Source organism: Ictalurus furcatus, chromosome 9, assembly GCF_023375685.1.
Source record: "Ictalurus furcatus strain D&B chromosome 9, Billie_1.0, whole genome shotgun sequence".
Taxonomy (NCBI): Eukaryota; Metazoa; Chordata; class Actinopteri; order Siluriformes; family Ictaluridae; genus Ictalurus; species Ictalurus furcatus.
The window spans coordinates 27,298,580-27,326,019 of NC_071263.1; the positions used below are offsets into that span (position 1 = coordinate 27,298,580).

The window sequence follows — 27,440 nt, forward strand, 5'->3', positions numbered from 1 at the left end:
CTACACAGGAAGAAATGAATAACGCAATATTAACATTCTAGTAACTACTATTAACTAACTAGAAACTCTGATTAACGAATTAGTAAGTAATAGCGCATAGATGAATGCGGTGGTTCACTGTTAGCTAATCAATAACTACAGAGAAACCCACAAGAGCCTCCCAGAGAAATTTGGCTACTGCACACAATCTTGGGGTAACCATAAACAATCAACTGTCCTTTTCCTATCACATTGCTAATCTGACAAACTCATGTAGATTTCTCCTTTACAACAGCAGAAGGATTCGTCCATTTCTATCCATACAGGCCACTCAGGTGCTGGTTCAGTCTCTTGTCATTTCGACACTTGATTACTGCAACTCACTCCTGGCAGGTGTTCCTCTGAGCACCATTTGACCTCCTCAACTGATCCAGAATTCAGCTGCACGACTGGTTTTCAACCTTCCTAACTTCTCCCACACCACCCCATTGCTACGCTCCCTCCACTGGCTTCCTATAGCTTCCCGCATCAGATATAAAACACTGATGCTTGCCTATAAAGCCAAAATTGGACCAGCACCCACTTACCTCAAAGCACTTATTACACCCTGCATTGCACCATGCTCCCTCGGAACCTCTAGCACGGCTCGACTGGTCCCACCATCTCTCAGGGTACAAGGAAGGCATGCATCAAGATTCTTCTCTGTTCTGGCACCTAGGTGGTGGAAAGAACTTCCCATAGATGACCGAACAGCCGAGTCACTGGCGGCCTTCAATCGACGTGTAAAGACCTACCTTTTCCTAAAAGGTCTCTCTGGAAAAGGGTGCTGCCAAATACTATAAATGTAAATGTATTAAGAAACTATATTAATAACTACTAATTTTTTTCATGCCTCCCGGAGAACTACTAAGAAACTATATACAGTTTCATAATTAATGAGAAACCACTACTGTTAACGAATAGATGAGATTGTTTACATAATCAATAGGTAATAGCAGACTTATGATTTGGGTAAGCTGTTAATAATTAGTACATTTTATCATTCCTCCTAGAGAACTATTTACTAACTATGGATCATTGTATAGAAATGGCTCTTTAAATGCACATTTCGGGACCTTACTACTGTAGCCAATTTTCAATCATGCCTTTTAACTTCACCCTTATTTTTAGTAATGTCTTCCACATAATTATTAATACTTAAATAAAACGAAGACAGCTTAGGTCCACACTTCTCACTGAATCACTAGAGTCATAGAGACTACTGGAACTTTTCAAGTCATCAGCCATACTCCAAATGCCAGACAATTTATAACCTATACAGTGATTTATTTATTTAACGTACACACAGAATATAGTCACAGAAATATGTTTCTATGTATGTCTTCTACCTCATAGTTACAATATATTCTATACTTTAGGATTAGGTTTTCATTAATAACTATTGTAAGAATCCTGGTAGCCCACTAATAATGACTCAGGTGTTACCAAATACTTCAGAAGGAATTACTAACCAAAACCTTGCAAAAACTTCAAAATCTTTACAAATTCAAAGACTTCAGTGATATTTATTCATCATAACTGGGGGAAAAATCTTTTTTTTTTTTTGTTTCCCTTCACTCAATGGCTTACATATTTGCATATCGGTAATCACTACATATTAAGACTCAGACTCAGTATATGATTCATTCAAATACTTTATTAATTCCAGTGAATCATATAATTAGTTGGAGTGCGCAGATTCTACTTTATGTTGTACTGTACACACTTTTGTTAATACTTTTTTTTTAGTTAAGTTATCTATGTGTGGGATAAGCTGAGGAGTGGATGGCTGGTGTATGGTTGCCTTGCGGAATCCCCGATGGGATATCACTGATATTTGGGATATCACTGATAAAAATATCACTGATATTTTTAGTTCCTCTTGCCCGTACCAAGCGACAGATTGACTGTGGGGAGAGTGGGATGTTTTGTTTTTGTTTTCTTTACTTTCTTATTCATAATTATGTATTTCTTTCTTTATTTGTTTCCATCTTTATTTTATAACATATCCTCAGCTACTTGGAACCAGGGTGTTACAGAAAAGATAAGGGGGATTCGTTGCCTATATCCAAAAGATAGGTAGTGTTTGCAGATGAAACAAAGTTGTGAATACACAAGAGTAATCGTCTTCTTTCATACATATATTCAAAATTCAAAAAGGATAAAGAACAATATCTCAAGGACCCCACAAATTAAGGCATCAACAGTTTAACAGATTAAAAAAAAGAAACAGGAATCAAAAAGAATCACAACCTATAACATCAGATAGGCAGAAGGAATAGACAATACTATGTGATATGAAAATACGAAACAGTCTGATTTAGTCATGGTACGAACACAGAGGGTCCAGATGACTAGTTAGTTGTGGTAATACTGGAAACAGTCTCTTAGCCGTTGCAAAGATGCACCAAGGATCACCATGTTAAACAAAGGTCAGCTCTGTTGAGACTAGAATCTTAACCAGAAAATAAATCCTTTATAAAAGAAATAAACAAATTTTCCACGCATACTCAATTAAATAACACTTCTGAAAACAAAACCTAACTCAAACATTCACCAACAAATGCTCTTCAATATAAAATCCAACATAGAAAGAGAGAACATTTACAATCATGATAACAAACCATCACTTACTTATTTGAACAGTAAACTACAAAGAGTTTCTCAAACCAGGATTTAGCTGTGGCACCATTACCCACCATGAGGTTTACAAGTGAATCCCTCTTCATCTTCTACAGTACTCTCTCTTTTTATACTCAACTCTTTTTATACGCGTCCTATTAGTGACTCCAGGTGGCAGGGATGAGCATAACATAAAAAGAAAATATATAAACATACCCCGTGACAGGCAATTGACTGTTACAATTTCAATTATTCAGCTGGCCTTGTCTTTAATGTTGTACTTTGAAGTTTGTAGTGTTTTGTTCCCCCCAGTGTGTCTAAAGTGGACTAGTCCGTCTGTATTGCTGCCTCTGTTGATTTATTTGTTTGGTTCTGTTCAGTCCTTGGTTATTTGAGTTTACGTTCGCCTCACACCTCCAGGGTTTGGGGTTCGATTCCCACTGTGGCCCTGTGTGTGCGGAGTTTGCATGTTCTCCCTGTGCTGCGGGGTTTTTCTCCGGGTACTCCGGTTTCCTCCCCCAGTCCAAAGACATGCATGGTAGGCTGTCTAAAATGTCCGTAGTGTATGAATGGATGTGTGAGTAGGTATGTCATTGTGCCCTGTCCAGGGTGTACCCCACCTTGTGCCCAGGATAGGCTCCAGGTTTTCCCGTGACCCTGAAAAGGATTAAGCGGTATAGAAGATGGACGGATGGATGGATTGTCACTAATAGAATATGATGTGGCCTGCATTACAAGTTGACTTCTTTTATAGGCCTAAATATCGATTTTGATTATTTGAATTTAATCTATTTAAATATATGTATTTTGATTCATTCAACTTTTTTTAATGGGAAAGTGCATCCCTTGTGCCTTGATTGCCTTGGTCCCTCACAAACAGCTTAACCAAATCATAAGTCTGCTATTACATATTGATTATGTAAACAATCTTGTCTATTCATTAACAGTAGCGGTTTTGCATTATTTATGATACTGTATATAGTTTCTTAGTAGTTCTCCGGGATGCATAAAAGAAATAGTAGTTGTTGATTAGCTAATAGTGAACTACCGCATTCATCTGTATGCTATTACTTACTAATTTGTTAAACAGAGTTTCTAATTAGTTAATTGTAGTTACTAGAAAGTTAATATTTCATTATTCATTTCTTCCTGTGTCGTTATTCATTAATGAAGGATCAGTATGCTTAAGTGTTACCAATTCATTGAAGATGGAGAACAGGTTTTGTAAACAAAGCCTCACGTGAGATGGTAGTTACTTTCAGAAACATTGTTCTCAGCACTACAGTGATATGTTGGTGTATTTTTTATCCTCTTATTTGTATTTAATGCATTGAAACACAAGTACATTTGAATTATCTTTTGTATGATGTATCACATCGTGCATACCATCCATTCATTGGGAAATCCTGAGTAGAATTCGATTGTCCATTCATTCTACCCGGCCCAGAACCGCTCTGTCAGTAACACTGAAGAACAGTGTAACCTCACATGTGTTTCACATTTATTTTATATATGTGAGTAAGTTATTGAAGACATTTAGGACAGTATATTCAGAATTCAGTCATCAAGTTAAACTACCCATGGATTACCATTATTTAATGGATTCTGTTAAAATTCTCATTGAAATCTCTGGAGCTGAGACAAATTATTTGGCATCTACTAATACCAATGTTCCCTTGTACTTTTAAGAAGCTGAATAACAATCACCTCTTTAGAAAACTCTAGGGCAGAAGACATTCATGGACTGGACTCTATGTTTCTTAATATTAATAAACATTCATTCTTAGACCCATAGTTGAGCACCATTTATCAATCAGATCAATCAAATTAACATTATCGTCAACAGACTCATAAGCATTCCGCCCGTCTTATCTACTGTTGCTAAATAATGGGCAGCAGATGGATATGCAGATGATATAGCTATTTTTATGCATGTAAAAAAATCACTCAGGATGGGACACTAGTCCATTGTAGGACATCATGCACACACATGTTTGAACACTCAATTTAGCGCAGCCAGTTCACCCCCTGCCATGATTTTGGAGGTGGGAAGAAACCAGAGACCCTGGATTGAACCCATGCACATACAGGGAGAACATGTGAAACTGCACACAGACATTAACCTTCTGTGAGGTGGAATTGATACCCACTGCACCAACATGCCACTTTTAGAGATAATAGAGATCATTTGACTATTGAGGCAGTAAATTAAAAATAAAAAAAAATTAAATTCATTATTTACGAATTTACTTCATATTACTTGTCAAGCCTCTTGGACACATACTTGGACATACTGATGCAGCATATAACCAAGTATCAAATTTTAAGTTGGGAAATTTTTATGAAATTCTCAAATGTAGTATTAATTTAGATTGTAAAATCGAATCTAATTAAGTTAACGTGTTTACTTTTTCTTTTTGTCCATCAGATGATAGAAATTAAATTTCTGCTGATTTAAGAGGATTTAAAACCATTGGTTTATTTAAACAATATATATGCTTGCTGGAAAAATAAGAGTACCAACATGATTTCCAAAAGGATTTTAGTTATAAAGCATGTTAATAATGGACAACTAAATTAGTATTGGTATTTTTCATAGAGTGTGGAATAATTTAGCATGTTTTGTGCTTTATGTGTCAGTTTATTTGTTATTTAGCCACATTCTTTAAATGCTGCTTTGTGAATTTATTCTGTTTTTTTTAGGAGGACATTTGAAGGAAGAAATATGTTATTTGTAAATCTTAGAAAATGTTAACGTTTCATACAAATGTTAATTTCTTGTACATATTTGACCTTTCCCTGTTTTGAGCTTGTCTTGTCTTGCCCAGAGCAGGGTGTTTTTTCACCTGCTATTTCCTGTAAGAGCAAGTTTATCTGCTTTGAGTTTCGGGGTATAAACTGCAACTGCAACAGAAACAGCACAGACATCACCATGAGCACTTGTCCTAACTTGGATTCGGTAAGCAATTGTGGCATTTCATAATTTTCTACACTACAAATTTATTTTTGTTGTTATTTTGTTGTCAGCTACAAACATTTGCTTTTACGCTTCCATTTTCAAGGTTTAATGGCGAACTGGAAAGAAAATGCATTACATTGAATGACAATGGTACTCACCTGTTGCCAATTAACCTCCAGCTGTTTCTTTTTAGTAACATTTACTTTTCCAGCCTTTTGTTACCCCTGATCCCAACTTCTTTGAGACGTGTTGCAGCCATCAAATTCAAAATTACCTTATTTTTTCCTCAAAATGGTACATTTACTCAGTTTAAATATATGATATATTTTCTATGTTCTATTGTGAATAACATATGGGTTTATGAGATTTGCAAATCATTGCATTCTGTTTTTATTTACATTTTATAGTGTCCCAACTTTTTTGGAATTGGGGTTGTATATTTTTTCATAGTTTGTTCAGCATCCCGTTGAGGGAGTTTGGGGCAGATAATGGCTCCAGTCATGTTGATTATTAGAGCAGCAGGATCTTAGGAATCTTCCTATTTCTAGATTAAACAATCAACTTGACTGTTAGATTGCAGATGATAAAATGAAAATTAACTAACATTTATTAATTGTTGATGAAATGCTTTGGAGATGTGTGGCATTAATTGCACCCTTCTGGTAGATACAATATCCCTTGGTATACCATTATATTAAAACACTACATTAAAGGTATTAGCAGTTTACATTACAGTATGAAGATTTGCCCAGGGTATTAGTAAACAGACCTTGAAGAAGCAAACAAGAATTATCAGGGGTGTGGTGTAACACTGGGATTAAGGTAGACCAGTTATGAACTCTATCACTAGGCCAACGTTGATGTGGTATTGGCAAGAGTACAAACAAGACAGTGAGAGGGTATCAAGGGATTGTTTTTTTGTGCACAAACTTGGCAGTATTGGACAAACTGTGTCACAACATGGTTCAAGGAAGGCCACCAGAATATATTGTGTGGTAAAATGATGGATCTTTGTGTATGGGGATGTCCTGAGCTGAGTGTGGGCCCACAGTATAAGCTGGTCTCACAAGGTCTGAAGAACAGTAGAACTTTGAAGATTTTGTCAGAGTACATTCATGTAGTATGGAGTCATTGTTTTTTTCTTGGGAAATGACTATGATAATCTATGAGCAACCATTGGATGTGAGCTACTATACTGACTTCATTCTGAGTCTGTTTCCTCTCCATTCGTCCATTAGGCCTTTCCCCATTCAGCTCTTTCTACTGGATTGGTTCTGGTGCTTCCTTTATATTGAAGCCAGTTGAGGTGCTAGTGACATCTGAAAAATTTGGTATGAACCTATTATAGTAGCCATTCAGCCCCACGACCTGGCCCTTTAGGTCTCTGGTCTCTCACAGCACCTCCATTAATAGCCAGCCCCAAGGACTCTCTCATTTCCGTTTTGGTCTTTGGTCTCAAGTAGGCCACAATTCCTCTTTGCATGCCCACACCTGCCCATGGCCCAAGTGGAAGCCCAAATACAATTTTTCAACCTGTCCAATTGCATGCTTCATTGGATTAGCTAAGTCCTGCCTACCTATCTCAAAGAATTTCGGACAACTCTTGGGTGTTGTATATGGTACTGCTAATCATTACTATAAATGATCATCTAAATAGGCAGTGGCATATACTTTGCTCAATTATCATTTTTGATAGTCTATAAATAATTTGTTAACTGTTTTCAGAATGTTTAAAAGTGGATTATCCAAATAAGTTGTCAGTATGAATAATTTGCTAATTTTTGTATACAAAATTTTTTGTAATAGATTTTGCAATGAAAGTAGTTGCATAGGTGGCAAAGTGATACAGTGGGTAACACTGGGCTCCCCATGTGCCCTGTGACTGACATTCCATCCAGGGTGTATTCCTGCTTCATACCTACTGTTCCCAGGATGGGCTCTGGATGCATAGTGAAATTGTCCATTCAAGTTAAATGAACTAATTAGTGAATTTAGTCTTTTTTTGAAGAACTGCAGGCAGGATCTAAATAAAGAAACAATTCTTTTTTTAAATGCAGAACTAAATAGTGTAATGCATTAGCCCTGCATACATATTAGACACCTTTATATAACATTTATCACATCAAATCATGTTCTGTTTTTTCTCTCTACAGATATTTCTGGAAAACTGTAATAACCAACAAACTTATGGAGAAGAAACATCTGTTGACATAAATGAGAGATAAAAGTATGAAATACACACTAGAATATTGGAGTATTAAATGTTCTTTAAAATATTTGTGTGTTTGTTTTTGATTAATTACATATGGTTCTATACTTTGCTTTGATTAATGTAACTTTGCAACTGCGAACTTCCAACTAACTGTGTTGAATTAAACTTGTTTCCTTTAGTAAAAGACTGTGGCTCAGGATCAGCACAGATGGAGTTAAGGCAGGTCAAAGGTGAGTAAATAATAATTCATGAAGGGGGGGGGAAAAGAAAGTTCTACATTTTGTAGAAGTAAACTAATGGATTATAATGTACATTGATGAAAAGAAATAAAATAGTTGAAAACATTAATCTAATTATTATAGCAATATATTGTGTTTGCATTAATTCATAATGGTGTCACAAAGTAATACTTTCTCTTAATAAGTTATTTACTGGTTCATGGAATTCTAGTTATTTGCAGCCCTTGAACTTGGACAATTATTTTGTTTTTGTTATACACTGAAAAAGTATGTTTGTCATGTCCTTGGTAGAATATTCAAATGAACTTGACAAATTACCTATTTTCTGAAATAATAATGATATTAATATTGATTTAAATATTATCTCAACTTTCAGATGATTTTCTTGCATTTTTGAAAACACTGGGACTTGAACAGTATTACCCAAACAAGCTGACTCTGAGGTCTTTGTTGGAGATCAACAAAGCCAGTGAATCTGATGAAGAGGTTCACTCACTGCAAGCAATAACATTGGCTTTCCTACGCAAGTTACTGATGGTTAATTCAAATTCAAGATCTTTAATATGTGTACCTGGTGAAAATAATGATACAGATGACTTGTTTGCTGAGCAGAGCTGTGACGCTACCCCAAATCTTCTAGATCTCCACACTGCCCTCTTTGTCTGTGCAGACAGTTTCCTTCAGCAAGAAATAGCACTTAAAATGTCAATGTGCCAGTTTGCAGTACCCTTTCTGTTGCCTCAAGGAGTACATAATCAAAGCACTCTTATGTTATGGGCTCTTAGAGGTATCCTGAAAGAATGGCATCCCCATTCAATGTCAGAATCTAAAGGGTTTGTTGAAGACAGTGTTGTTCATGCAAAAATTCCCTTAATATCGTTTGTGAGGCTAAGCAACTGCAGCTTGTCCAAGTCACAGATTTTGAACCAAGTGCTCAACAATTCACAGCAGCACCATGACTTCTTTTCTCATCGAGAAATGATTGGAGGATCTGCTCGAAGGGTAATCAGTAACGGGATGGTTGAAATATGCTGGAATCTGCCATGTGGGAGAAAGAACATTGATGTCTTTCCTGAGGCAGTGGCTATTGCTAATTTAAGAGGAGATGCTTGCACTTTTGAAACACAATTCCGTTTCCTTACTCAGGTGTCCACGGCTGTCTTTGTGTTCCTGGACAGTGTTGAAAAAAACGAGCAAAGTCTGATCGCCTCTTTACGAGGAATGAAGTCCAAAAGCTTTCTTGTGGTCAACTCTCAGGAAAATATGAGTGAGAAAATGAAGTCATCAATTAAAGTAGCAGTTGATACTCTGCAAATGGAAAGAGATCACATCATTCTGAAAAGCCAAAACATGAATTTGGCTACTTTCTCAAAGACGATCAGTTCTGCCATTAAAAAAGTGCTATGTAGGCATCATCAATCATGTGAAATAGAGGCTATGAAGGGAATTGCTCAAGAATTACATATGGGCATTGATGAACATGAAAATAGAGCCTGTGAATCAGCAGAGGAAACAGCAGAGAAAATCATGAAAAGTATTGGAGTTCGTCAAATAGTGGAATATAAAAAGACACGGCTGCCACTACAAGGTGAAAACTGGAAAAGATTGGCTCAGATAGAAAAAGAGCAATGCCGATTACAACATGCAGGGGACGTGAGTTTGGAGGTGTATAAGGTTCGACTTCAAAAAGAAAAAGATGAAATATTGAAGAAACAAAGCCAGTATAAGATGACAGAAACAATGGACATTTTAATAAAGGCATTGTCAAACTCTGATAACACTGAGCGAGACTTCTTCCTCAGATGGCTGGGACTAAAGCTGGACATGCGATCACGCAAACACATGTCAAACCTTCGACACAAATACAAAGAGTGTGAACAAAAGAAAGACAAACATAGCATAGCCCAATTAGACCAGGAACTTCTTGATTGTTCTCTTGGAATAGAGCACTACATGAGAGAAATGGGACAAATCTATGAGGTTGCTTCATTTGGTTCAAATAAAATGTCTGACAGAATAAGCAGTCTCCCTACTCTGGCTGCCAAATTGCTTCTAGCTGGGTTTCCTCTTGAATTCCTTGATGGAGATGCATCAAATATCCCAGAGAAATGGGTGAGTGATGTTCTCATGGAGCTTCACAGGATGGTTGGCCAGAAGAGCCGTTTGCTGGTTATTACTGTGTTAGGGGTTCAGAGTACGGGTAAATCAACACTACTCAACACTATGTTTGGAGTTCAGTTTGCAGTGAGCAGTGGACGATGCACACGAGGAGCATTCATGATTTTCCTTCCTGTAGGTAAAGACTCGAAGGAGGAGTTACTTTGTGACTTTGTCCTTCTGATTGATACAGAGGGTTTGAAATCACCAGCACTGGCACAACTGGAAGACAGTTATGAACATGACAATGAGTTGGCCACATTTGTGATTGGTCTGAGTGATGTAACCATCATCAATATAGCAATGGAGAATTCCACAGAGATGAAGGACGTCTTACAGATAGCAGTTCATGCTTTTTTACGGATGAAGGAAATTGGTAAAAAAACGGTTTGTCATTTTGTTCACCAAAATGTTGGTGGTGTATCTGCATATGACAAAACCATGCTAGACCGAAAAAAGCTCCTGGACCAATTAAATGAGATGACAGTGATTGCAGCTGAAATGGAAAAGCAGCCTAATGTGAAGAAATTCACTGATGTCCTTGATTATGATGTGGAAAAGAATAACTGGTATATACCAGGCCTATGGCATGGCACACCACCAATGGCACCAGTTAATACAGGCTACAGTGAGGCTGTGTTTGATTTTAAGCAAAACCTCTTGGAGATGCTTAAAGCAAGAAAAGATGAACAAGCCTCTCAGATCCCAGAGTTCCTGCAGTGGATGAGTAGCTTGTGGAAGGCAGTGAAATTCGAAAACTTTGTCTTCAGTTTCAGGAACACTCTTGTGGCCCGTGCCTATGACAACCTTTGCATAGAGTTTTCTGAATGGCAATGGTCTTTCAGAAGACATATCCTTGCTTTGTTTCCTAGTGCAGAAGCTCAAATATCGAACGCTGAAACCAGTTCAATTCATGAACTTGCTGGAGCACTGAAGGAAAATTTACATAAAGAGATTGCAGTTCAAAACAAAGCAATGACTGAAAAACTGAAAGACTTTTACAAAAGGAAAGACCGTTATGTGCATTTGGTGGAAAAGTACAAAGCTGATTTTGCTAATAGCATTAAATCTTTACAGACTGAAATGACAGATGAAGTGCGAAAGAAATTAGAAGCTGCTCTTGAGAAGAGAAGAAACACGGAAAAAGTAGAAGATATACAAAATAAGCAATCTGTTATATTTGAGCACCAAGTCCTTCAGTTACTGCAGAGCTGCAAAGGTCGTGAAGATGATGCATCTGAGGAAGATCTCAAAGCAGATTTTGAGAACATGTGGAGACAAGAGGTGGGAAACATCACTGGTCTTACAGAAAAAGATGTTCCTCATGATGTTTTTATGATGCTACGTTCAAGTTTAGGAAATCGTAAAGTCACAGAATATTTGCAGAAAATTGGAGATTTGACACAACATGGGAAAGAAGAGTTCAAGGCCAAGAAGGAACATGTGAAATTGGGAAAATTAAAAGGTTTAGTATATGCACATCGTAGTACAAAGAAGGATTTACAGATTATTGCAGTTGATGCAATTAACAATTGCACTAGGATGATTGAACAGTTCACACAATCTAAAAATGATTACCAAGCTACATTTGCAAAAGATGTGCTTGATGAAATTGATGCACACCTCAAAAAAGCAGGCTCCAAATTCACTACCAAATTTGAATTTGACCTGAAATTACACATTTGTGGCATTGCTTCTCGGAAATTCCTTGAGATGCACAGAAAGTATCTGGCTGAGCAAGACCCATTAAAACATGCAGAGAAATTCAAGAGTAAGTATCTCTCTGATTTTATTGATTTGTACAAAACGAGGGATCAGCGCCAAAGGAAAGCACAAGAATTCACTCAGCTCTGTCTCAAACCAGCAGTGACTGAGTACATCGACCATGGTATCGGACCTGACATAGTTGATGCAGTTTTGGAGCGTAAATCTACTGAGTATAGTTCACGAGCACTGTTTCAGTACACCATCCTGAAGGAACTACTGGAAAAATCCAACTTCACTGACTTTGTAGAGTATATTTTGCATTATGAGAATTATGTCAAAGACTGGATATACAATCACATCATTGAATGCTTCTCCAAAGACATATCTTTGCAAGAATTGAAAATAAAGAAGCTGGACAGTGTAATTAAAATGATAACTAAAGCTATGGACGCATCTAAGCTTGAACCCAATGGGTCTCCTTTGCCCAATAATGCAGAAGGTACCACAATTCTGATCCAAAACCTTTGCAAAGCTTTGAGCAATGCCATCTCAATATCCATGAGCACAGTGGAGAGGGTCCTGTTTCAGAACACAAGTTGTTGTGAACCATTCACCAAAAGTCTCTATGAATGCATTGATGACCTGAAACAGCAAATAGCAAAGGAGATCTCCGAGTCAACTGATACCACTGCGACCCTGAACAATGTGCAAGTAAAACCCCAAGATGAGCTTTTCAAGAGGGTGTTTGGTTGTGGAGCACAGTGTCCCTTTTGCAAAACACCATGTGAGGCAGGTGGGAAGGAACATAAGCTACACCATGCAGCTGTGCACAGACCACAAGGACTTGGCATGTACACACACATAAAGACTGATATCCTTTTTGAAGAGATTTGTACATCTAGTGTTCATGGCAATGGGACATTTGACAACCATGAAACAAATTTCCAACCTCATCCATACAAAGACTACCGGAAATTCTACCCAGACTGGCTTATTGCACCTGACATGTTTATAGAGGCCTCAGATTACTGGAAGTATGTGCTGGTGACATTCAATACGCAATTTGCTGAAAGGTATAAAGCATTGCCAGCTGTATATCCAGATGCGTGGAAGACAATCACTAAGGATCAGGCTTTTATCAGTCTGAAGCACATGTTTAATATTCAATAATGGATGACCTGCAAAATATTACTGCAGAAATATTGCCATTTGTGAAGTGGACAACTCCATCACTCACAGTTCCATCACTAATGTTATCACTCAGGTGAATCAGGAACTGGAGCACTAGTTATGTCTGACAATTTAGCCATCTTCTTACTTACGTTTATGTAAATATAGAATCAATGGGATTGAAACATTTTGATGACTGTATTATGTCTGTGTCTGCAATATTAATTCAAACATTACAATTATGTTATAAATGCTACAATTCTGTTTATTAACTACTTTCCAAAATTCAAATGAACGCATTATTCAGAAAATATTGTATGAAAGTATGAGTATATTCATATTCAGAGAACTAACTGCATAAACAATGCATAGCTTAACTACATCAATCTGTCAATCAAAATTGGTTGCAAAGGCAAATGTTATTGAAGTGTCATTTACAAATAAACTAATCATTTCTCATATTCATTAAATGAACCACTATTGTCATCATACATACATTTATACATATACATATGTACATGTATATACAGTATAACTAAACAGTTTAGCTAGCCTCAGTTGTAAACATATAACAAGTGTTAATGCAAATAACATGAGACAAGACAAAAGAGATTATGTGGGTAGAAGCATTCGACAGGGTACTTTACAAAAAGATTTCATCAGATGAGTTCTCCATACATAATACATTACAAAGGCATTTAGCAAGTATAATGTCTTCGGTTGGCATGCCAATCTCAGTCTTTTCATCTGTTTGCGTTTATATTCCATGTATTCAAATAACAGCACAGCCTGTAATGTTTTATTCCTTACATAATGCATTGAAACATATACATTTGTTTGGTCATACGAATCCTAAATCACGTCTAAGCACGAGTGAGTAATTCATTACTTTTATCAGCATACCTTTGATCAGCAACTGAAGAGACATTACTGTCAAATGTTGGCTTATTGTTCTTATTTTCATATTTGTGCTGAAAGTTTTGTAAATAAAATGTAACTGTTGCACAAAAGGAACTGCTTTGACTTGAAGGTTTATCAAAATTCATCTCCATTAAGTATGCATCAATTTTATTTATGTGCTTAGAGGAATTGAGGATAAAAGATAAAAGGCAAGGATAGACAGATGCTTCCTATGCAGAAGTTTTGTTCGAATTCTGAACTATTACAAGATAAAGCTAATACAAAGTAATAATTATGGTTTATAATAAGTAAGGACACACAAAACACACAACTTTTGTGTATAACAGGGTTTGTTCTGTTGACAGTACGTATGTCTGTATGTGTTTTAGGAATGAATGCCTTAATTGTTTATTGTGGACTGGGTTAAGGTTGAATGACTGAAGGCCAAATGTTATCACAGACAGTACCGCCACCTTCCTTACCTCTCACACAGGTTCAAGGTGTGTTTGTTGTTTGTAAATTCAAAAATTTCTTGGTAATTTTCAGAAAGTGCAAAAGTAAATAAATAAATAAAGTTTTACTCAGGTTTCACTCAGTTGTTCATGGCTCTTTGGAGGAACACCTGAAGTTCCTTTGTACAATCATACAGGTAAGGCTTTATTCTTAGTAGAAATCTTGAATAAATCTAGAACATTAACTCTTTAGCAAGCCTATCTTTTTTTGATTGCAGTGTTTGTTCTTTAACCCTTGTACATCAATTAAAAAAAGTTACACATATAGGTCCATAGAAGGCAAAAATGTCCATGTCCAAAAACTGTCATAAAAATATTATATATTAATCTTTTTTCCACTTTCATTGTTTATTTATTTATTTATTTATTTTTTACCAGCAGCCGTTCTAATCATAATTACCAAACTTTCATTTATTTTCAGAATTGTAACCCATTAAATGCTGGTTTCTTTACATAATGCCAGAGATGCCATTATTACATGTCATTATTTTCCATATACTAAATGCTAAGCAGATTTTTTTTCTTTGATTATTACAGTCTTTGATATGTAAATGATTAACAACAACATTAATTTTGATGCATTCATATTTTTCATGCAGTGTCAGTGTTACGCCACCGCCGGCAGATGGCACTGCGGCGCGGTTGCTATGCGGCTCACGTAACTCTTCGTTTTCATTCGCTTCCTGTCCGAGTTCTAGTTTCTGTTTGAGGATGTCCTTGATTTAACCCAGGTGTCTTTGGTTTAGATTAATCATGTTAGTTATTTAAACGCCTCGTGTTGCTGCGCATGTCGCGCGGCATTTAGCTGAAATAAACTGAATCTATCCACGCGAATCGGGATTGGACTAAGAGCGACAAAGCTAAAGCGTTGCAGCAAAGCAACACCAAGCCAAGCAAGTTGTGTGTTTATGCCATGCCTCGGTTAGGAGTGTTTCCTACCTTAGTTTAAGGAACGTTCATGTCTTGGATTAAAGAACGTTCATGTATTAGTTTAAGGAGTGTTCAGGCCTTAGTTCAACGAGTGTTTCTGTTCCTTGTCCTCTGCTTAAGTGTCAAAGACTTCCCTCCTGCGCTTGCTTCCTGTCCAAGTCTGGTTGTGTAACAGTCAGATTTAAAACAAACAACCTACCACTCGGGTCCATAAAGGACAAAAATGTACATGTCAAAAAAGCTGTCATATATTATATTTTTTTCCACTTGCAGTGATTTTGATTTTTTACCAGCATCAGTTCTGATCATAATTACCAAACATTCATTAGTTTTCAGAATTTTAACCCTTTAAATGGCAGGTTTTTTACATAATGCAAAAATTTTCAAAGGAACCTGCTTTGACTTGTATACATGGGGTGGGATTTGTGATATCCAGTACAATATCATTTATTTCTTTCAAACTGTTTTTCAGACAACAAATATTCAGTACACACATACAAACCACAGTTCTGATGTCCACACACACACACCAACACAATTATATCTGCATCATTTATTCGGTTGCTCTGTGGCACTCTATAAGACAGCAGAATAAGAAAAAAGCAAAAGCATAGCTTTTCCACAGAGGCTAACCCTGAGAAAATACTACACATTTCAAAATGTTTTTATTTATTTATTTTACAAAATTCATTGTTTTGAAACCTGATCAACAAAATAAAAGCCTATCAACACAGAATGCATGGTTTTATGCTTAAAAGTGATGAAAATTAAAATATTGCAGTTTGAACGGTTTTCAGTGGGGAGATTTTTGCCCTTACGGTCCTGAGTGTAACTATTTTGTGTACCTAGTTTACAATAGATTTATGAAAACAAATAAGGGTGAAATATTAAAATTTCAATAAAAATACACACCTTTTGCCAAATTTATGCTGTTTGCATTAATAGTTTAGCCCAGAATAATTCTCCACTTGGAGTTGATTGTCATTATGTAACTGAACGTCAGTAAAAGAAAACAGCAATGTTGTAATTTTATTTCTTCAATGAACGGAGGTGAGACAAGTCAGACAGAGTTTACAGGAAAATACGTGGAAACACTCGTGTCTTATTGAATGACAGCTCTCAATTCTGTCAAACGCTAGCTCACAGTCAGTGTGAGGAAAACTCCAATATATACTCCAATGTTTTTTAAACCAGGAAAGGGGTTGAAACTGAAATGGTAACATCCTCTGATGCTGAACAAGAAAACAAGTTGTGCAAATGTCTATATTAGTTCCAGTTTACGTGAACATGATATGAGCAGAGCATAAGGAAAGATAAATGTATTTTGCATTGCACTGTAGCAGCTAAACCCATACAATGATAGCTTAGCTGTGCCTCCCATTGTCTAGCGACACCAAAGTAGCCTAGTGAGAAAAGTTTTATATTTTATCAGTCTGGAAGTGCTACAAACATGGAAACAGTGGGAAATAGACGTATGAGTGCTGCCAGCATTGTTGCAGAGGTTGAAGGGGGGGGGGGGGCAGCCTGTCAGTGCTCAGACCATACGCCGCACACTGCATCAAATTGGTCTTCATGGCTGTCATCCCAGAAGGAAGCCTCTTCTAAAAATTATGCACAAGAAAGCCCGCAAACAGTTTGCTGAAGACAAGCAAAGGACATGGATTACTGGAACCATGTCCTGTGGTCTGATGAGACAAAGATAAACTTATTTGATTCAGATGGTGTCAAGTGTGTGTGGCAGCAACCAGGTGAGGAGTACAAAGACAAGTGTGTCTTGGCTACAGTCAAGCATGGTGGTGGGTGTGTCATGGTCTGGTGCTGCATGAGTGCTGACGGCACTGGAGAGCTACAGTTCATTGAGGGAACCACGAATGCCAACATGTACTATGACATACTGAAGCAGAGCATGGCCTCAGGGCAGTATTCCAGCATGATAACGACCCCAAACACCTCCAGGATGACCACTGCCTTGCTAAAGAAGCTGAGGGTGAAGGTGATGGACTGGCCAAGCATGTCTCCAGACCTAAACCCTATTGAGCATCTGTGGGGCATCCTCAAACGGAAGGTGGAGGAGCACAAGGTCTCTAACATCCACCAGCTCCGTGATGTCATCATGGAGGAGTGGAAGAGGACTCCAGTGGCAACCTGTGAAGCTCTGGTGAACTCCATGCCCAAGAGGGTTAAGGCAGTGCTGGAAAATAATGGTGGCCACACAAAATATTGACACTTTGGGCCCAATCTGGACATTTTCACTTAGACATTAATGGCTGTGTTGAGTTATTTTGAGGGGACAGCAAATTTACACTGTTACACAAGCTGTACACTCACTACTTTACATTGTAGCAAAGTGTCATTTCTGCAGTGTTGTCACATGAAAAGATATAATCAAATATTTACAAAAATGTGAGGGGTGTACTTACTTTTGTGAGATACTGTAGACTCCAGGTTGCTAACAACCTGAATATGTAATAATGATTGGCGAAACATGTATGTTTCATGTATAATTTCAAACAAAATAAAAACAAACAATGATTTGACAGTGTGTTCCAGCAGCATCATCAAAACCCCAAATGAGGGGAATCCATTAGAAGATTGGTGTGCTATCTCTGCAGATGCCCAACATCATACTTCCCTACAGTAGGTCCCAAATATTTTTTGTCAGCTGAACTCCTTAAACTCCTTAAACTCCTTAAATGTATCCAAAATTATAGCTCTTAAGATTTTGAATCAGCTAACATTAAGTGAAACTTTTGTAATAAATGATAAATTTTGTTATTTTAAAAATCTCACTTTTTTCAGTTTGTGAAACATAGTAAATTCTTTACTACATTTGGCAGATACTCTTATCCAGAGTAACTTATGTTTATCTCATTTGTACAACTGAGCAGTTGAGGATTAATTTAATAATAATTTAAAGTGACACTGACATTCCTATCACAGTCTCATGAACTCCCTGCAACTGCCATACTAAAAAGATTTTTTAAAATGTTTTTAAGGGATTTTTTTAAGCACCTTTGTTTCTCGGTGCATATGAAAAGCAACAACATATAAATAACTAATAAACTAAGTCATTCACTTCACACCACTGTGTTGCCACATGTGGCCGCCAGATGGAACATGACAAAGCGATTGTGATGTCAGTGTGATGCAGGTGTGCGACGCTCAGGTCAATCATCGGAAATGGAAACCTGACACTTTAAAGATGGCGGGAAACAGCAACCCTGTTTTTATTTCCGGATCCGGATCTAAATCTGTAATTACTGTTCCCTTTCAAGGTGAACTCCACGTTGCATTTAACATGACACTATAGGAGTGCCCTTGCACACGACCGGCATCTCAAGCTTGTGTAAAGTCATGCCTATTTATAGGCCTGCCCTGATCAGGTGACGTAGCAATTAAGCACGTCACCTGAACTCGACACAACAGGGAAGGAACTGGCTGAATGCCACCATATGTCAAGCTCACTCAGCAGGTCTGCTTGGTAGGCCTGCAACAATGTCATTGTCTGCAGTGACCCACAAGCAAGACTACTACTGCATAGGCCTTGCCCACCAATGCCACAGTGGCCTACATGGTGGCTTGAATGGCAAAGCTGGCCCCACTAAATTACCTGCCGACAATGGAGTGAGGAAGCTCGCAAGCACCTCCTCTACCTTCAGCATAGCTAAGTAACCATGCCGTTTATTCCCCACAATGGCTGAATAAGCCAACATCGTGGGGTTGTAAATATGGCTTACGCATGGTTTTTCCCCCCAGAAGCCTGATATTTTGTCATGCACTTCTGGAAGAAAGGGGAGTTTTCTGCAGTGTGAGGGATTTAATTACACTGGGGAGAAAAAAGCTCATCCAGCCTTAGTAATCACTTCAAGCAGCTCTTTATATGCTGCTCTCAGTTTTTAGCACACCCTTCTGGCTCTTCAAGTTATTATTTTTAAAAAAATTTTTTTACAAAGGGCACAATACACCAACACAACCTGACTCACCACACAAAACACAAATATATAAAGAATCAATCCCAGAGGAGCCCCCACATCTGTTACGGCCCAGTCTAGGTTGGGCCACACAGAGTAACCAGGTCAGGATTCAATTGGATTGATCTTTAAATAAGGGAAGCCAGGAATAACAGCACAAACAAGGTTTTGTGAAAAAGGTTGTGGTATATTGTAACAGACAACTATATACATATAACTGTGCAAATTAAGTAAGCCAGGCATATCTTCCGGGTGGGCCAAGGCCAAAATAATAAACAAAAGGATACTATTATTAGGTGGCTAGCTTACCTAAAAGGAAAATAAAGAAAATACAAGAATACTTCCTTAATAACAGAGACAAAAGGAACCCTCTCCCAAAAGAAATGGCAGCCACACCCCTACTGCCAGTGAACCAAGTGAACATATATACAATGGTGAATAGAATACACATAAACAGATATAGGGACAACCAAACTCAAAGTCAAAAACCAGAACAGCAGTCAGAAAATAGCTCACACCCAAACAGAATCTCCAAACACATGTAACCACCTCCAACATCCCACACATTCTCACTCTGTCTTCCTCTTTAAATATGGCCACCAATCTGTGAGGTCATCCTGGGTGGCGGGGGCAAGGCAGGCTAGGGCAGGCTGGAAAGTCTGGGAGGGAGTTCGGACCTGCACACAAAATATGTCACAGCACAAAAAAACTTCCCTTCTCAAGATAGCGGGTTGTAACAGCAGTCAGAGAGAAATTATAACTATTCTATCTTTTTTTCGTGTGGGTGTGTGTTTTTTTTGGCTTTCCATAGCAGAAGGAGGAGTCGCGACGCGAGCTCCAAAATCCAGTGGAGAGACAGAGCAAGAGATAGAGCAGCGCTCGCCTTTGGCTCCTCTTCCAGATCCATACGAGAGCCCCCGGACCTGAGACGGCTAGCTGCCTCGGCAGAGGCCGCCCAGATCCGCGAGGCTCTGAAACCCAACTCGCTTCGGCTTCCAAGAAGAAAGCGAGTTGTGAGCGGGGCTGCCTAATGTAGGCGTTACAATGCGCAAAGTCAGACCTCTCAAAGACTGCCGTGGCATGCTCCATCCCTAGACACTTCACACAGCAAGTGTGCACTCCTACCTGTGATGAAACGGGAGCAAGGCATAACACACTTCCTGAATTCTAACACTCGTACTTTTCTCTCTCGCTCATTCTTTTTGTTTCTTCTCTTTTTTAAAGGGATAGAAAAGTCCAGAGATTTTGAGAAAAGAGAGATGAAATGAAGCATCTTTTTGCTTTCATTACAAATATGACCGACATGCAGTCTTGCTGAAGATATTAAGGCTGACGGTGCGGTTCGCAGGTGTCGTTTATATATCACGTGACACGCTTAATTGCCACGTCACCTGATCACGGCAGGCCTATAAATTAAGCATCATTTTACACAAGCTTCAGATACCGGTCACACGCGAGGGTGCTCCCCGCAGCATTCAGCTAACGCAATGTGGAGTTCCCTTTGAAAGGGAACAGGAGTGGCAACATGATTCTCAATAGATTTTTAATGATAAAGCATGTTAATAATTCACATATAAATTAATGTTGGGATTCAAAATGGGTTTTGGTGTGATTTATCAGGTTTGGTATTCTATGTTTGTCACGTAATGGCAGTTGCAAATGCAGTTAAGAGCTTTATTGAGGAGAGGCAGGCAGACAAATCCAAAATGTGAATCAAAAGCATGATCCAAAACAGGCAATGGGTCAGTCGATCAGCAAACAGGATGAACAGGAATTGTGAAACGAGGACGAGACCAGGATCAAAACCATGAAACAAAAGAACAAGGATCAAAGGCTTGGTACGTTACAGAACAACACTTCGCCGCAAACATGGACACACACAAAACAGCTGAGACTAATGAAAACATGCGAGGGATACATCTAATAACATACAAGGGTGGAGACAGGACATAAACCATGACAAACACACGTGCAAGACGTAAACAAAGTCAATGTCACTGAACAACCCAGAAGCGCTTGCACGTGCTTCGAGCTCGTGCTTCAGGTTTCAGAGCGTGCTGCGAGCTCCTGTGCTTTGCGCAAGGGGAAATCATGACAATGTTTCAGTTTATTTGTAATGTAATATTCTTTAAATGCTGCTTTGTGGATTTTTTTCTGTTTTGCTTTAATTTCTATTTAATTAAAAAAATTTTCCAACTTCTTTTCTTACTTTAAAAAATTTCTTATTTGAAAATCTTAAAAATTCAACTTTTCATACAAATGTAAAATTTGTATATATTTTTCTTTTTCTTCAAGTTAATCTGCTTTCACTTTGGGTTTATAAATTCTGATCATAACCAGCTGCACAGACATCACCCTGAGCACTTGTTCCAGCTGGGAGTACATTTGGTAAGCAAATATAACACCTCATAATTTTCTACACTACATTTTTATTTTTGTCCTTATTTTGTTGTCAGCTATAAACATTTGATTTTACTGTTCCATCTGCAAGGTTTAATGTTTTTTTTTTTTTTTGTCTTTTTTTTTTTTTTTTACAGAACTGGTAAGAAAATTACATTGAATGACTAAATGAAAATACACATCTGTGTTGTTAGCAAGAAAAGAGAGGAAATAAAAAATATTTGAGATTTTGTGTTGGAGGTCCGTTCCCAAAGCTGTGCAATCTGTCTCCGATGGGGTCTATGATGGGGTCTGTTTTCAGTGGAAGTTCATGATTAGAAAAAAGTGTAGTATTTCCTCAGCAGTGATCCACGTGCATTCCTCCGGATGATACCCCTCCCAGTGTATAGGTACAACATGCATAAACCCTATCCTTTAGAGTCGAGTAGTCTTATGAGGTATGCTGGTCTGCTGTCTATTTAATCCAACTTTTAATTATATTTAATTGTATTTATATAGTTCTTTTAACAATGGACATTTTTACAAAACAGTTTTACAGAAATCCAGATATAGATTTAAATTTCCCTAATGAGGAAAACAGCTGACATTAGGAAGAAATCGTTAGAGTTACCAGACTCAAAAGGTAACCCATCATCTTCTGGGTGACACCAGATAGTGAGATTATGAGTCATTACCCATCCACAGGTGTGTACTGTGGGCATAAGCAGTGTTCAGTGTGAAAGGATCTTGAGTACGAGCCTCAGAGTCATTTCTGATTTCATTAGAGTTTTAAATTTAAATGTGAAGTGTGTGTGGGGGACAGGGGTAAAATACAATAGTAGTATTTTATAATCAATGCAACATTTTACTGGGAACCAATGCAGTGTGAATAAGATAGGGGTGATGTGGTCAAATCTTCTGGTTCTAGTAAGGACTAGTTGGACTAGTTGGACTGGTTGCTGCATTCTGGACTAACCGGTGCTTGTTTATGCACCTACTGAAACATCCACACAGAAAGGCATTACAATAATCCAACCTAGAGTTGACAAAACTAAACTAGTTGCAGAAGGTAAACTGCTGCAGAAGATATACAGTTGCAATCAAAATTATTCAACCCCTTCATGGCAAACATCTTTAGTACTTAGTAGAGCACCCTTTTGCTGTTATGAGAAGCTGCAACTGAGATGCATAGCCAGACACTAGCATCTGGAAGTGTTCCTGAGGAATCTTAGTCCATTCCTCATGAGCAATGGCCTCCAGTTCAGTAATATTCTTGGGTTTGCGTGCTGCAACCGCTTTCTTCAAATCCCACCAGAGATTTTCTATGCAGGATGCAAATCAGTCCCAGAGCATCACCGAGCCACCACCATGCGTGACTGTGGATAGTAAGTTCTTTCTTCATTCTTCTTCCTCCAGACATAATGCTGATCCATCGTGCTTAAAAGTTCCAGTTTTGTTTCATCGCTCCACAGAACAGAATCCCAAAACTTCTGTGGATTATTTATATGATTTTGAATGACTTTTTTTGTGCCTTTGGGTCAGTATTGGTGAACGTCTTGGAGTTCTGGCATGTAAACCTTCTGCATTTAGTACATGCCTTACTGTGTTCACTGAAACCTCAGTGTCTGTTGCCACCAAGTCTTGCTGCAGGTGTTCTGCAGTCACTCGAGGGTTTTTCACAGCCTGTATTCTCACAAATCTGGTTGCAGCTGTTGATAGCCTCCTTTTTCTGCTCCGTCCAGGTATTTCATGCATTTTCTGCCTCTAGCTGGTTCAGGTACATCATGTGTCCCAGCTCAAGCACACTAATGAAGCCCTTGATTAGATGCATCAGGTGTGCTTGAGACAACACCTGTTTTGCATATTTGTGTTGTTGTGAGGGATTCTATTCAGGGGAGTGAATAATTTTGAAACTGGAGAAATCATTATAAGTTGCATTTTCAGTTTAATTTTCGTCCTCTTCATAGTACCGAAACTGCCCTTATAAGCAACTCTGAGTATCTTTCTATTCTTCTATTATTTGATCTTAGTTCTGCTTTTGATACTGTCTGTCATGACTTACTTCTCTCCCACGTCTTGGATGTCAGTGTTACAGGTGCTGCTTTTTCCTGGCTTACTTCTTATCTCACGATAGACAGTTTTCATTTCTAGGCAGGATTATCAGTCATTTACAGTCTCTCTGAAATTAGGTATCCCACAGGGATCGGTTCTTGGATCTCTACTATTCATTATATATGTACTGCCTTTGGGTCAACTTATTTGCCGCCATGGTTTCAGTTACCACTGTTATGCTGATGACATTCAAATCTATACAGCTTGTAGATCTGCTCCCACTCCCCAGACCGGTCCACTATCAGCATGTGTAAATGAATTAAAAGGATGGCTTAACTCTAACTTTTTAAAACTGAACATGGACAAAACTGAGATCATTATTATTGGAACACCAACTGTTACTAAAAATATCCTTTATGACATTACTTGTGACATTGATAGTACACTCATTAAACCATCTAGTACTGTAAAAAAAAAAAAAAAAAAAAGGCACCATCTTTGATCCCTCCCTCACCTTTGAAGCTCATATAATTATAAAATTGGATTCTTTTACCTTCATCGCACTGCTCGTCCCTGTCCCTTCATTAGCCTCAAAGACGCTGAAACACTGGTTCATGCATTTATATCCTCACGTCTTGACTACTGCAATGTACTCCTCATTGGTTTACCTGCTAATTCCATTGCTAGGTTGCAATATATTCAAAACTCAGCTGCAGACTTCTTACACATACCAAGCACTCAGCTAACATTACCCCAATCCTATCTGAACTGCATTGGCTACCGGTTTTGTTTCACATTAAATATAAAATAATCCTGCTTACATTCAAAACGCTTCACGGTTTGGTACCTTTCTATCTTATTGAACTGCTTTTCCCCTACAAACCGACCTGTTCTCTCAGGTCCTCTGGGCTCACATTCGTTAGACTGTCCCTAGATCTCGTCTCTCCATTATGGGTGGCAGGTCTTTCAGTGTTGCAGCGCCAAAGATCTGGAATTCACTCCCTCTGACTCTTTGCAGCATCCATCTCAGAGTTCAACTCCCAATTGAAAATGTCTGGATTAAACATGTAACTCTTACACTCTTACACTCGCTTGAGAGATGTCAGGGCCAGCAGAAGAGCTACCTTTAGAGTCAGAAGCTTCTCAGAGGCTGACTCTAAGGGCTCAAATGGGACCAGGTCCCAAGAAGGTAAGCGTGGCCTGCAGATGGGCCTCAGCCGTCTGAGACCACGCATGAACCTCGAAGTTAGAGGATGTTGCCCCACAGAGGCTCCATCAACAGGAGCGTGGCTGGCCAAAATGGCGGCCACGTAAACCCTGATTGTAGAAGGAGCCAACCCTGCTGAGAAACGTTCTTGTAAGAACTCCAGGACTGTAGCTATTGCGCAGTTCACTGGGTCTAGCTCACATTCCTCACACCACAAGACAAAAAGCCGCCATTTGAGCGCATACAATTTCCTTGTGGATGGTGCTTTAGCGTTTAACATGGTCTCTACAACCTCAGTTGTGAGACCAGAGTCTATGAGCTGGTGCCCCTCAGGGGCAAGACCCACAGTTTCCATAGTTCTGGCCGAGGGTTATAAATCAGCCCTCTGGCTTGAGACAGTAGATCCAAGCGGATGGGAATCTCCCAAGGAGTACAGTTGAGCAGGGACTATTATCTCCGAGAACCATATTCGAGCCGGCCAATAAGGTGCTACTAGCAGCAGACGTAGACGGTCTTGTATGTGATGATGCCTTGCAATGGACTGGCACCCTGTCCAGGGTGTACCCTGCCTTGTGCCCGATGCTCTCTGGGATAGGCTCCAGGCTCCCCGTGACCCTGAAAAGGAGGAAGAAGATGGATGGATGTCTACAAATGCAAACCTCAGGAACTTCCTGTGACTGGGCAATATTCCTATGTGGAAATATGCATCTTTCAGATCTATAGTCTATAGTCACAAACTGGTCCTCGAACTGAATCTGTGGAACAATAAGTTTGAGCGTCAGCATTTTGAACCTGTATATCCGAAGAGTACGGTTCAGATGACGCAGATCTAAAACTGGCCGCATACTCCCATTTTTTTTGCGGATCAGGATATAACGGCTGTAAAAACCTCCCTCCCTTAGGGTTATGTTCTATGGCCCCTTTGTCCAAAAGGGAACTTACTTCCTGCGCTAACATTGGGCTCTACTCTGTGCTGACAACTGTGGTGAGCACACCTCTGAACCGGGGAGGGGGGGTCGAGCTCTGAACTGGACCTGGTAACCCTTTTCTATGGTAGACAGAACCCATGGAGACACATTTGGCAGTAGTTTCCATGCTGCCAAATGGTCTTTCAGTGATGTTAGCTTTTCCACATTCTGTTGGAGGGAAAGCATCAGATTTCTGTCACCCTGTGACAGCTCGCTGACCAGAGAAGGCTGAAAACTTGGGATGGCCTTGGCCAGGGCAGGCCCTACAGTAGCACTGGGGGCTATCTGCCCTAACAACCTCATGTCCCTCGATACGTCCCTCCATGGCCCATCAGGACCGTTCCTTTCTTGCCTGCTTTACCTTTATGATCATTCTTTGATTAGGCCTGTTAGCAGGCTTTGGCTGTGGCCGCCTGGTCCCCCTCTCCGCCACAACCCGGCTACCCATTGAACGGCCGATATGACGGGCCGTTTGTTTGGCCGCCCGGAGAGATAAATCTGTGGCGTGGCACAGCTCTGCCACTGCCTCGGGCCCAATTCCCTCTCCAGTATCGAGCTCACTCAGCAGGTCTGCTTGGTAGGCCTGCAACACTGCCATTGTATGCAGTGACCCACAAGCAAGACCCGCTGCCGCATAGGCTTTGCCCACCAATACCGAGGTGGCCTTACATGGCTTAGAGGGTAAAGTTTGCCTCTCTAAATTACCTGCCTTTGATGGAGAGAGGTGACTTGCATGTGCCTCCTCCACCTTCGGCATTGCTAAATAGCTGTGCTGCTCACTCCCCATGACGGCTGAGTAATCAGATGTCATGGGGTTATAAACACAGCTAGTGTATGGTTTTCTCCAGAAGCGTGATATCTCATCATGCACTTCTGGTAAAAAGGGGAGTTTTCTGTGGTGTGAGGGAGATTTATATTTATTTTCACTGGAGAGGAAGTGTTCATCCAGCCTGCTACGAGCCACTTCCTCTTCCCCGGGCCAGTCTATATTCAACTTTTCAACTGCCCTTGTAATCACCTCAAGCAGCTCTTTATAAGCTTGAGAGCTGCTGTCGGTTTTTGGTGCAATGGCACCCTCTACCAACTCCTCTGAGTCAGCGAGGGTGTTTTGGCTTTCCATAGGGGAAGGAGGAGTCGCGACGCAAGCGCTAAAGTCAGGGAGAGAGCCAGACCTGGAAAACAAAGCAAGAGATAGAGCTGCACTTGTCTCCGGCTCCTCTTCCAAACCCATACGAGAACCCCACGACCTTAGCCGGCTGGCTCCCTCGTCAGCGGCCGGCCCAGATCTGCGAGGCTCTGAAACCCAACTCCCTTCGGATGAGAAGAGAGCGAGCCGAGAGCGGAACTGCATAATTGTGAAATGTTCACAATGCTGACAGACAGACCCCTCGAGGGCTGCTGTCGCATGCTCAACGCCCAAACACTTCACACAGAAAG

General features: G+C 39.3%; 1 protein-coding gene across 1 annotated transcript; it reads left to right on the top strand.

The window, feature by feature from the left end:
* The first annotated feature begins 5,137 nt into the window (after positions 1 to 5,137).
* Positions 5,138 to 14,683, top strand: LOC128612203 (up-regulator of cell proliferation-like). Its single transcript, XM_053632127.1, has 4 exons — positions 5,138 to 5,599; positions 7,753 to 7,826; positions 7,991 to 8,041; positions 8,427 to 14,683. Exons 2-4 carry the CDS (start codon positions 7,814 to 7,816, stop codon positions 13,082 to 13,084), a joined length of 4,722 nt encoding a protein of 1,573 aa, XP_053488102.1. The 5' UTR covers positions 5,138 to 5,599; positions 7,753 to 7,813; the 3' UTR covers positions 13,085 to 14,683.
* Positions 14,684 to 27,440: the final 12,757 nt, after the last annotated feature.

What these genes read in the sequence shown, in the direction of transcription:
- LOC128612203 (XM_053632127.1), top strand. An exon ending in GGAGTTAAGGCAGGTCAAAG is followed by an intron (nt 8,042 to 8,426) that starts GTGAGTAAATAA and finishes CTCAACTTTCAG; the next exon opens with ATGATTTTCTTGCATTTTTG.